The sequence below is a fragment of the Salvelinus namaycush genome, chromosome 21 (genome assembly GCF_016432855.1).
Source record: "Salvelinus namaycush isolate Seneca chromosome 21, SaNama_1.0, whole genome shotgun sequence".
Classification (NCBI taxonomy): domain Eukaryota; kingdom Metazoa; phylum Chordata; class Actinopteri; order Salmoniformes; family Salmonidae; genus Salvelinus; species Salvelinus namaycush.
The window spans coordinates 40,391,387-40,403,601 of record NC_052327.1 but is presented as its reverse complement, the minus strand read 5'-3'; the positions used below and the strand labels follow the sequence as shown (position 1 = coordinate 40,403,601).

The window sequence follows — 12,215 nt, the reverse complement described above, 5'->3', positions numbered from 1 at the left end:
CCAGACCCTAATCACCGCTGAAGCCTAAAGTCATGTTTCTGAGACTCTCCTTGTAGATTCAGGATGTGATTGGTGGCTAGATAGCTTTTTGTTTTTTTCTCTCTCTCTACTGCAACTCAGTCTTCAGATAGCTTTATCAAAGGAATTGTTGAAAAGAATGTTCTGGGAATTATGTCAAGCAACGCTCTGAATGGTTTGCGCTGATATCTCCTTTATCATGGAGTAGTACCTCTACTCATGTCTTTTTTCCCTCTGCGGCTTTGTTTCACAGCTTTATTAGGCCTTCTGTTCTGTCTTTGTCTCTATTTTAGTGGGTGTGTGCGTGGGTGCGTGTGTGTGTATACAGTATGTGTATGTGTGGTGGCTGCTGTGAAGTGAAGAGTGAGATGATGATGAGTGAGTGGACTGGCCGGCAGGTGTTCACTCCCTGTCAGGTCGGGGAAGGTTGCCTCAGCAAGCCGCTTCAGTTTATAATAGACACTCCAACGTCAATAACAGCTGTATGTAGAAAGATCCACTTACTGAATAGCTATTCACAGCTCTTATCTAGAGGTGATGTGGTGGAAGCATACATTTACAAAATCCTCTCTTCCCTTTCAACATATGAAACTCTACGCGCTGACACAGACACACACACACACACACAATCTCCAATTTACATTATTGCAGTTCCTCCTGCTTCCTCTGAATCACTCTGACAGAGAATCCATTTCCTCCCCAGGCTTCATGTGAAGCTGTGATCTTTTTTTCTCTTCCTCTCCACCTTTCCATGTCTCTCTCTCACTCATTCCCTCCATCCTTCACTCCCTCCATCCACTCCTTCCACTCTGCATTTCTTCTCATCACACTTCATCCCCAGCTGATATTCTCCATGGTAGGATGATTGCAGTACAAAGTGCTGGGGACTGGCACAGGGTTTCCCAGGGACAGGTGGATGAGCAGGGGCCATTTCTAAATTACACATTTTCCACAGAACAGCTGTCGGATGAATGGTGGAGGACTGATCTACTGACATTAACCAGAAAAGAGAGAGAGATTGGGATGGTGAGTGGAAGAGAGAGGAAAGGAGAGAGAAAGAGAGACAGAGAAAGGAAGAGAGAGAGACCGAGAGAGGAAAAGAGAGATGGTGTCCTGCAGGACAATGGTCAATTAGACCCAGTGGAGCGTTCGCTGTGATAAGTCAAATTACCCATCATACCCCTGCTTTCGTTTTCCACAAGGGACCGCCATCTGCCCAATGTAAAAAATACTATAGTGCCTCTGAAGTCTGCAAAAACACAATAGTGAATACTGTAGTATTTACTGCAGTATACTGTTGAATTTACTGTTTTTTAATCGCACCCTTCAGCTACCCTCAACCCCTCCCATTTATCTCTGAAGGTCATCCAATTTTGATTTCTAATTGCCATCTTTTTTCAACTGTGCTGTGATGTTTTAGAAAAGTTCGAAAAGCTTTCTATTCTCATAGTTTCTACAGATAAACATTTTTGCTAAGAGTGTTATATAATGGATTAAGACACACCCAGGAGTGCTATTTGCAGAATTAGCTCCAGGTAAATGTTGCAATTCTTCAGTCATTCCTGAACCTGCGACCAAAAACAAGCTACATAAGGGCAGTACCAAAACAAGTGATCTCATGATTCTGTCTCTTTGTTGCAAAATCTGCAGCGCTGATAGGATTTACTGTAGTGTTTTTGGGGTACATTTACTAAAGTGTTTTATTATCTTTGATGTAGAAGTGGGTGGCTTTCTCCTTGAGGAAACCTACTGGAGAAAGAATAAAAGAGCAAATGTTCCATAGCCTGTAGGTAGGACTGGGTTCTGAATGGAGAGTTCAGGGCTTCTGTAGGGAACACAATATGAAATATACTTGGCATGTAAGTTTCTCAGTTATGGGTTGCACAAATTGGGATATGGGGGAGGGGAATGGGCAGGGTATATGCAAATTGAATAATGTAGTATTTACTATAGTTTAAAAAATATAGTGTTTTTGCGGACTGCAGTGTTATCGTGGACAATTCTGTAGTATTTACTACAGTATACTGCAAAATTATATACTAAATACTACACATGATTGGGGGATACTACAGTGTGTAGTATAGTATTCTACAGTATAGTACAGTTTACTACAACATTTTATAGTAAGTACTGTAATATTCTATAGTAAACTTTAGTTATTTTATGTGGGTGGACTAACTCTTTCTTTTCTTGTTCTCTTGCTAACCCGCACTCATTCTTCATCACTCATACTTTCTCTCATTCTCTCTCTCTCTCTCCCTTTCTCCTTCCTTCTACCACTTTCCCTCTCGGTCGGTCCATGTCTCAGAGCTGTTTGTGATGTTAAAACTTCTTATAGCTGCAATCCCGTTAACGGGATCGATATGACAACAGCCAGTGAATGTGCAGGGCGCCAAATTCAAACAACAGAAATCCCATAATTTAAATTCCTACAAGTATCTTATACCATATTAAATTTAATCTTGTTGTTAATCCCACCACAGTGTCCGATTTCAAAAAGGCTTTACAGCGAAAGCACCACAAACGATTATGTTAGGTCACCGCCAAATCACAGAAAAACACAGCCATTTTTCCAGCCAAAGACAGAAGTCACAAAAAGCAGAAATAACGATAAAATTAATCACTAACCTTTGATGATCTTCATCAGATGACACTCATAGGACTTCATGTTACACGATACATGTATGTTTTGTTCGGTAAAGTTCATATTTATATCAAAAAATCTCAGTATACATTGGCGCGTTATATTCAGTAGTTCCAAAAACATCCGGTGATTTTGCAGAGAGCCACAACAATTTCCAGAAATACTCATAATAAATGTTGATCAAAGATCAAGTGTTATACATGGAATGTTAGATCCACTTCTCCTTAACTTCTCTTGGGTAGGGTGCAGCATTCGGGAATTTTGGATGAAAAGCATGCCCAAATTCAACTGCCAGCTACTCATCCCCAGAAGATAAGATATGCATATTATTAGTATATTTGGATAGAAAACACTCTGAAGTTTCTAAAACTGTTTGAATCATGTCTGTGAGTATAACAGAACTTATTTAGCAGGCGAAACCCCGAGGACAAACCATTCAGATCTTTTTTTGAGGTCACTCTCTTTTCAATGATTTTCATTGGGAAACCAGATTTCTAAGGGACCTTCTTGCAGTTCCTACCGCTTCCACTGGATGTCAACAGTCTTTAGAAATTGGTTGAGGTTATTCCTTTGTGTAATGAAGAAGTACGGCCATCTTGAAGGAGGGTCACTCGAAGTGTCCTGTTTGTTAGAAGCGCGTGACCAGAAAGCTAGCTACAGTTGGTTTTAATCCTGTATTGAACACAGATCATCCCGTCTTCAATTTTATCGATTATTTACATTTTAAAAAATCCTAAAGTTGTATTACAAAAGTAGTTTGAAATTTTTTGGCAAAGTTTATAGGTAACCTTTGAGATATTTTGTAGTCACGTTTCACAATTTGGAACCGGTATTTTTCTGGATCAAACACGCCAAATAAATTGACATTTTGGATATATATCGACGGAATTAATCGAAGAAAAGGACCATTTGTGATGTTTATGGGACATATTGGAGTGCCAACAACAGAAGCTCGTCAAAGGTAAGGCATGAATTATATTTTTATTTCTGCATTTTGTGTCGCGCCTGCAGGGTCGAAATATGCTTCTCTCTCTGTGTTTACAATGGTGCTATCCTGAGATAATAGCATCGTTTGCTTTCGCCGAAAAGCCTATTTGAATTCTGACATGTTGGCTGGAATCACAACCAGTGTAGCTTTAATTTGGTATCTTTCATGTGTGATTTAATGAAAGTTAGATTTTTATAGTAATTTTTATAGTAATTCATTTGAATTTGGCGCTCTGCATTTTCTCTGGCTTTTTGCCAAGTGAGACTGTAGCATCCCGCCTAAACTCTGATTTTTGGATATAAATTTGAACTTTACCGAACAAAACATACATGTATTGTGTAACATGAAGTCCTATGAGTGTCATCTGATGAAGATCATCAAAGGTTAGTGATACATTTTATCTCTATTTCTGCTTTTTGTTACTCCTCTCTTTGGCTGGAAAAATGGCTGTCTTTTTCTGTGACTTGGCTCTAACCTAACATAATCGTTTGTGGTGCTTTCGTCGTAAAACCTTCTTGAAATCGGACACTTTGGCTGGATTTACAACAAGTGTATCTTTAAAATGGTGTAAAATACTTGTATGTTTGAGGACTTTAAATTATGGGATTTCTGTTGTTTTGAATTTGGCGCCCTGCAGTTTCACTGGCTGTTGACGAGGTGGGACGCTACCGTCTCACATACCCTAGTGAGGTTATAAATCTCAGTAGTTCTAAACCTGCGACTGCCTCCTGCCTACTTCTCTCTGCACTTGTGACAGAATGACAGACCCAACAGAACAGGAAGCAGCAGGACATCCCAACCTCTCCGCTATCGGAGTGAAGCGCCTATACCACGACTCGTGCCTGGAGCACATCGGGACTGCCATGGACAAGGTGCTCCGGACCGTACGCCACCTGCAGGCAACACCACCACCTTCCCAGCTCGATGTGGTCGTTCCAGCCACCCCACCACCATTTACATCACCCAGTCCAATCAGCAACGTCCACCTGCCCCTCCCGTAGCGGTTTGATGGCACGCCAGCTAGGGGGTTTCTCCTGCAGTGGGACCTCCACCTTGCCCGTTATGCCGGGACGGCCTACGAGAGGGCCATGGGGCCTTGGTGATCTCGGTGCTGACAGGCCCGGCTCTGGAGTGGGCTCACGTAGTCTGGGAAAGGGACGGACTAGAATTGCAGTCCTATGAGCGTCTCCTCCATCTGCACCAGGGGCAAGACAGCATCTGAGTATGCTCTGGATTTCCGGGACGGTAGCTGCGTTCACTGGATGGAACGACCAGGCCCTGTTGATAATTTTCCGCAGCGGGCTACAGGCGGACATCCAGACCGAGCTGGCCTGTTGCGATGAGGACCTCACGCTGGACCAGCTCATCGCCATGGCCATCCGCCTGGATAATCTCCTGGATGCCGTCCCCCATCCCAGGGTTTTGAGTATCTCCCAGGAACCTCCAGCGAGACTGAGCTCATGGAAGTGGGCACAATGCACCTTCCCCAGAGGAACGTCAACGCATCAACAGGGTCTCTGCTCCTTTTGCAGGGAGTCGGACCACAATGGAACACATGTCCCAGAAGGAGAACCAGGCGAGGAAGCGACAGGCCAAGAAGCGCTCCTGCACCTTCCCAGGTAGGCGTGGACGTGCCTTGATCTTCTCTGTCCACCCAGACCGTCCTCCTTCCTGTCACCTTCCCGGACTATCCTGGCCCCCCACTGAGTCCTGTCCTAGTGGACTCAGGTTCTGCAGGCAATTTCCTAGACCAGTCAGTGGCCTTATCATTACACATTCCTCTAGTCCCTTTACAACCCCCTATCCCAGTCCATGCCCTAGACAACCGTCCCCTAGGAACAGGACTGGTGTGCCAGACCACAATTCCCATTTCCCTCACAGTTGCTCACAACCACCATGAACGCATCACTTTCCTCATCTTAGACTCTCCTGCATACCCCGTAGTTTTAGGTTTCCCCTGGTTACAGTTGCATAACCCCAGGATATCGTGGACAGAGAGGAGGCTATTGGGTTGGTTGCAGGAGTGTCAGGGAAGGTGTCTCTGTGTCAATCTGTGCCGCATCTTTGGAAAGTCCGGACCAGGCCACCCACGTCCCTATCCCTGAGAAATACCGGGACCAACAGGTGGCTTTTTTGAAGACTCTTGCCACATGCCTGCCCCCTCATCGCCCATGGGACTGCACTATCGACCTACTGCCTGGTTCTACCCTCCCGCGGGGGCACATCTACCGTCTCTCGCATGCAGAGACCAAAGCCATGGAGGTCTACGTCGAGGAGGCACTTGCCCAAGGATTCCTCCGTCCGTCCACCTCTCCGGCCTCCTCCAGCTTCTTTTTCTTGAAGAAAAAGGACGGAGGTCTCTACCCCGTATCGATTACCGGACGCTGAATAAGGCAACTGTTAAATTCAGTTATCCCCTGCCTCTCATACCCACTGTGATCGAACAGATGCACGGTGCTCAGTACTTTACCAAACTGGATTTATGCAGTGCCTACAACCCGGTGCACATCAGAGAGGGGGATGAATGGAAGACCGCCTTCAGCACCGGGCACTATGAATACAGGGTAATGCCCTACGGCCTGACAAATGCACACTTGGTGTTACAATCCTTCATTAACAAGGTGTTTAGAGACATGTTGGATCGCTGTGTAGTGGTGTACATAGACGACATCTTGGTGTACGCCACTACATGCAAGCAACATGTCTCTCATGTCAGGTCCGTTTTGGAGAAGCTGATAGGGTATCGCCTGTACGCCAAGGTGGAGAAGTGCCTTTTCTTCCAGCAGGAGGTCTCCTTCCTGGGCTATCGGATATCCAACGCGGGAGTGGAGATGGATGAGCAGAGGGTCAGTGCAGTATGGTCGTGGCCTGTTCCATCCAACATAAAGGCGGTGCAGCGCTTCCTAGGTTTTGCCAATTATTTCAGGTGCTTTATTTGGGGTTTCAGCACAGTGGTGGCCCCTCTCACCTCTCTCCTGAAGGGAGGTTCACGACAGCTGCACTGGACTGAGGAGGACAATGAAGCCTTCCGTACGCTAAAGGAACGTTTTACGAACGCACCTGTTCTGGCTCATCCTGACCCGTCTCTTCCCTTCTTCGTGGAGGTAGACGCCTCCGAGGTTGGAGTAGGGGCTGTTCTCTCCCAACGCACTGGATCGCCACCTAAACTCCATCTATGTGCCTTCTACTCATGGAAGCTGTCTCCCCCGGAGCGGAATTACGACATGGGGGGATCGTGAGTTGCTGGCCGTCAAGAAGGCGCTGAAAACATGGTGGCACTAGCTGGAGTGTGGTCAACACCCATTCCTGGTTTGGACGGAACACCGGAACCTAGAGTATATTCGAGCAGCGAGGCTGAACCCGCGTCAGGCCAAGTGGGCCCTATTCTTCGCCAGGTTTGACTTTACCCTCTCCTCCCGCCCGGGATCTAAGAACGTCAAGGCCGATGCGTTGTCCCGGGTGCATGACCCAGAGGATCGGAGTGTACTGTCACACCAGCCTTCGCTTTGGTTCCCCCTCCTGTCCAGCTCAGGCGTCGCCTGTGACAATGTTGCGTTAGGAGGTAGGTGAAGGAGTCCGGCGCAGGAGAGCAGAGATGTCTGAGATGCGTACTTTTAATAGGCAAGTCCACCAAATACAGGTATGGCACAATCCAAAAGTCAAACGCCATCGACAACAGAGACACCCGTTCCTCACGCAAGGAGGAACTAACAAAGCTCCTAAATAACACACTCTTATTTAATGCGTGAAACAAAAAAAATGGGCACAACCTCACCGAGCTACATCACAAAATAAAACAATCCTGCACAAACCTAGGCAGGCAACAGGGTAAATATATACACACAGAAATTAAGGCAAATGAAACCAGGTGTGAAAGAACCAAAGACAAAACAAACAGAAAAGGAAAAAAGGATCGGTGATGGCTAGTAGGCCGGCGACGCCGACCGCTGAGCGCCGCCTGAACAGGGAGAGGGACTACCTTCGGTGGAAGTCAAGACATCGCCGGGCCTTCTATTTGCTGCCGAACCTGTTGCTGGCAAACGCCCTTCACTCATCAACCCCGGACTTGTCTCGTCATCATTACACACACACCTGGTTCCAAACCCCCACTCTATCACTGTATATATACTCAGTCATTGTATATGTTGCTTGTTTTCCTGAGAGGAATCTCTCCTAGTTTTTCCTGAGTACTTTATTATTTTGCACTTTGGGTTTCGTCCCGCTTTTCTATATGGTGCTTTAATTTATCTCAGTAGTTCTAAACCTGCGACTGCATCCTGCCTACTCCTCTCTACACTTGTGACAAGATTGAGGAGGCAAGGCTGGAGCGTGATGGGCGCATTTCCGGAAGATGACTTAGAAGCCCTGCGTTTCTAGGCCAAGAGCAGGGAATTCAAACTCAATCAGGGCACAGCTCGCTCCCCTCCTCCCTCTCTGCATCTCTCCCTCCCTCATTCCCTCTCTGTCTGTCTCTATAGACCTCAGCAACGACGCCAGAAAAAGAACAGAGAGAGAAAAGTGTGTCGGCAACATGGTGCTTGATCCTACTCTCTGGTTCCTCGCAGGGCACCTAAAGTTTTCCAAAATGAGTGATGGGTTCGTTTTAGGGGTGACTGGCTAGGCATTTCCAATTTAACCAGTCAGTGGATATTAGTACGATTTGGAGACGTTTGACACTTTCAGCTAATTTTTCCCCCCACAGCACTCTCTCTCTCTCAGCTTTGTCTCTCACACTCACACAAGATACACATCCGACCCCATCCATTTAGACCCCATCTCTCCGTCCATCACCCAGGAGCCCCAGGACTGTCCCAACCCCAGACTCTGCAGTGACCTCCACATTGGGCTTTTCAGCTCAGCCTGCCCCCTATCCATGGGCCACGGTCACAAGCAAGGGGAGGAGGAAATGATTGGCTGTGATCAATAATGCATCGACTACATTAAAGCCCATAAATAAGAAATGGCTGGTAAGAACCCGGAAGTCCTCTTTAAGATAGCATTTCCCCACAACTCGACTGTTCTAACCAGGGCAGAGCGGAGGGAGAGATGGAGAGGTGGTGGAGAGAGCTGGAGAGAAAGAGAGAGAGACGATGGGGAAGTGTGCGTGCATGTGCATGTGTGCATTTCCAGAGAAACAGAGAGAGACAGGTAAAAAGAAAGAGGTATTCTAACCTTGTAGGGAATATTTATCTCTTTATTCTGACATTTCTTCCATGTTAACTCTATCCCTGCTTTCTCTCTTTCTCTCTAGACAAAATGGCCTCTCCTGTGGGTCGGGTAGAATATACTGTATACGTTATTACATCCATGGCTCCTAGGGCTGAGCCAGGACAATTGCAATAGAAATAGTTCATTTATCAACGTAGGGGAGCCATGTAAATATATTTGTAATTATGTCAAACAGCAGGGAGACTTTTTGGTTGACTGGAGATAAAAGATGAATTTGCCTAACACAAAAAAGCCTTTCTGAGTTTCTCCCTTAACTCAGCTTCTCCCCCTCATGTCAGGCATGGGGGAATGGTGTGTGTGTGTGTCTGTGTGTGCGTGTGCATATGTGTGTTTGTTTGAGTGTCTACTCTTTGATGAGGTGCCCTTGTTGGCTGAGAGGTGTGTTGAGGTGCAGAACCAGAGGTATTTGTATCTGCAGCCAGAAGAGAAGTATGCACATACACATAACAGAACATACACAAACACTGCAGAGCAAACTCACATGTACACTCACATATACATACACACACTGCAGAGCAAAACAAACAAACAAACACACACACACACACACACACACACACACACACACACACACACACACACACACACACACACACACACACACACACACACACACACACACACACACACACACACACACACACACACAGAGGTGGGCTTAGTAGGGCTCAGAGATAGCTGCATGCCTGCTCCTGGTTAATGGATGTGGTGCTCTGCTGCCTGAGACAGCACCTCAGTCTAAGGCTGGGGAGCAGGAGAGGGAGGAAGGACAGAGGAATGCTTGGTACAGGTTGTTAAAAGAAGTGAGAACAGAGGATAGGCTCTTTGACCAGATCCCAACAAGAGAGGATAGGAGAGAGAGGGGAGAGAGGGATGTTTGGAATCAGACAGAGTAAGCGCCAGCAGAGATGTGGTCTTTCGGAGGGGAAAGGGGGTAAGAAGAGAGAATGGTTAGAAGTACAGAGAAAGATCAGTTAGCAGAGTGGGGATATAAAACGTTTGAGGGGGAAGAGTAGGAAGTGGGTAGAAGGAAGGGAGGAAAGGATATAGAGAAAAAGAGGAGGATAAGTGTGCAGACGTGAGGAGGAGTATGTCTGTTTCTTGTCTTCTCTCTCTCAGGGAGGACGGGGAGACGTAAGAGGAGGGATGAGAGGAGGAGGATGAGAGCAGGAGGGGAGAACTATGTATTTTTCCTCTCCCTTCTCTCTCGGTTCTGTCGTTCTATCACCCTCAGAACGTTGTCCAATTAAGGGATATGATTAGTGCAGCCTGTCCCCAGTGGAATGGAATCTATTACACTCTATCTGATTGCTACAGGCTCCACCAATTTGGCAATCACTTTATCTGCGTCACTCGACAGCCACTAAGTAGAAAGATTTCTATACAAAATGTCAAAATTAAGATTTGATTGGTGACATGTAGTTTGTGCGTCTGTGTGTGTTTGTGTGTGTGAGAGAAAGAGAGAGAGATTTTCTTCTCACGAAGATGTTCTTGTGTGTCTCGTTCCATCAGACTCCCTGAGCCGAGACGAGACCCCAGGGACTACGGAGAGGGCAGATCCGGATCCTCAATGGGACACGCCCCCTGACAAATCACCTCCCACTCCTCTCTCTCCTCCTACCTCTGTCCAGGAGACCAACACTAGAGAGAGTCTCCTTTCCTCTTCATGTCTGCTGACGTTGGAGTGACCTTGAAGAAGGCTGCTGGTGGTGTAACAAAATGGATCTTATTGCTTTCAGAACTTTTAAAACTACAATAACTATTTTAATTGAGGAGCATGACATCCATGCAATCAATTTCCGTCAGGCTCAGTTTTCACACCCAATCAGATCCTTGGCTGGTGAGCTTGGCTTAGAGAGGACTGTGGGTAGGAAAGCGTAGCGGCTGAGTTCCTGCTAAAACCCAGCTGAGGTCAGGAATAGAACATGAAATCCTGAATGTGACACGCTGTGCTTTACTTTAATTTCTTTTGTATATTATGTTTTGACAAGCAGTCTTGAAAATAGAAAAGTTGACTGGTGACAGGACTTAGATCAGAGGAGGAATATAGAATGTACAGTACAAGGTGGGTGTTCCTGTTTTATACTCTAAAGGGAAATGTATTACAGGTGTCTCAAAAATCTTCCTTGACGTATAAACACAACCTAGCACTCACCTCTCATCTCCTCTCCTCTTCTTATTCTACCTCTCCTTCAAATTCTCCCCACACCCTCCTCTTGTGTGTGTGTTTGTCAGATCCATCAGATGAAGCATTGACACATTATTAATTTGTGAGAGCTGCGGAGTACATGCTAGGTGAAAATCAAAGTGTATTTTGCCTGTATGTAATAGTCCTCTGTGCAGTGTCAGCATTCTCTAATACCACGCCTCATTACCCCAGAGACAATCTGCACAGACAGTACAGTCCTGACTCCTGATGACTAACTTCACGCAGTACTATGTCATACTCCATCATGTCTTTCAATATTCACATACAGAGGGTGTGTGTGTGTGTGTGTTTTGTTTGTGATATGATCTAGAGACAAGTCTTAATGTTAAAGGAGAAGGTGACCGTTGACCTAATCAATATGACTTGAGTTGTGAACAGGACTCAGCCCTACCCAATGGATCATGTTATTTTGTAGCAGTCATATAATGATTTCTAGAAAGAGATGCATTGATTGTTTCTATTCAGCAATAATGGTAAGAGTAAAGAGGGTGAAAGGAAAATATTCAAGACAATAAATTGTTTTAATTTTTGTTGTTGCCTTAAATTAATTAATAAATTAAATTACAGATAATGGTTTCAGAAGCCTATTGTCTCCCTTAGTAATGTGTTACACAAGCTGAGTCCTGTGAAGAGGTGTTTTCCAGTCCCATATCAATCAAATGGATTTATAAAGCCCTTTTTACATCGGCCGATGTCACAAAGTGCTGTACAGAAACCCAGCCTAAAATCCCAAACAGCAAGCAATGCAGATGTAGAAGCACAGTGGCTAGGAAAAACTCCCTAGAAAGGCAAGAACCTAGGAAGAAACCTAGAGAGGTACCAGGCTCTGAGTGGTGGCCAGTACTCTTCTGGCTGTGCTGGGTGGAGACTATAACAGTACATGGCCAAGATGTGCAAACGTTCATAGATGACCAGCAAGGTCAAATAATAATAACCACAGTGGTTGTAGAGACTGCAACACCTCAGGAGTAAATGTCAGTTGGCTTTTCATAGGCGAGCATTCAGAGTTAGAGACCGCAAGTGCGGTAGAGTGAGTCGAAAACAGCAGGTCCAGGACAAAGTAGCACGTCCGGTGAACAGGTCAGGGTTCCATAGCCACTTGCAGAACAGTTGAAATTGTAAAAGCA

At 45.7% G+C, this 12,215-nt stretch overlaps 1 protein-coding gene across 5 annotated transcripts in view; it reads left to right on the top strand.

The window, feature by feature from the left end:
- The window catches only part of LOC120066375 (tripartite motif-containing protein 44-like), an 84,692-nt gene extending 73,022 nt beyond the window's left edge, over nucleotides 1-11,670 (top strand). For all 5 annotated transcript variants that reach the window (XM_039017702.1, XM_039017700.1, XM_039017698.1 and 2 more), the window contains one exon: nucleotides 10,392-11,670. In XM_039017702.1, coding sequence (XP_038873630.1) covers nucleotides 10,392-10,400 — 9 coding nt within the window. In that variant the 3' untranslated portion in view covers nucleotides 10,401-11,670. The remainder of the gene's footprint in view (nucleotides 1-10,391) is intronic.
- The last annotated feature ends 545 nt before the right edge of the window (nucleotides 11,671-12,215 follow it).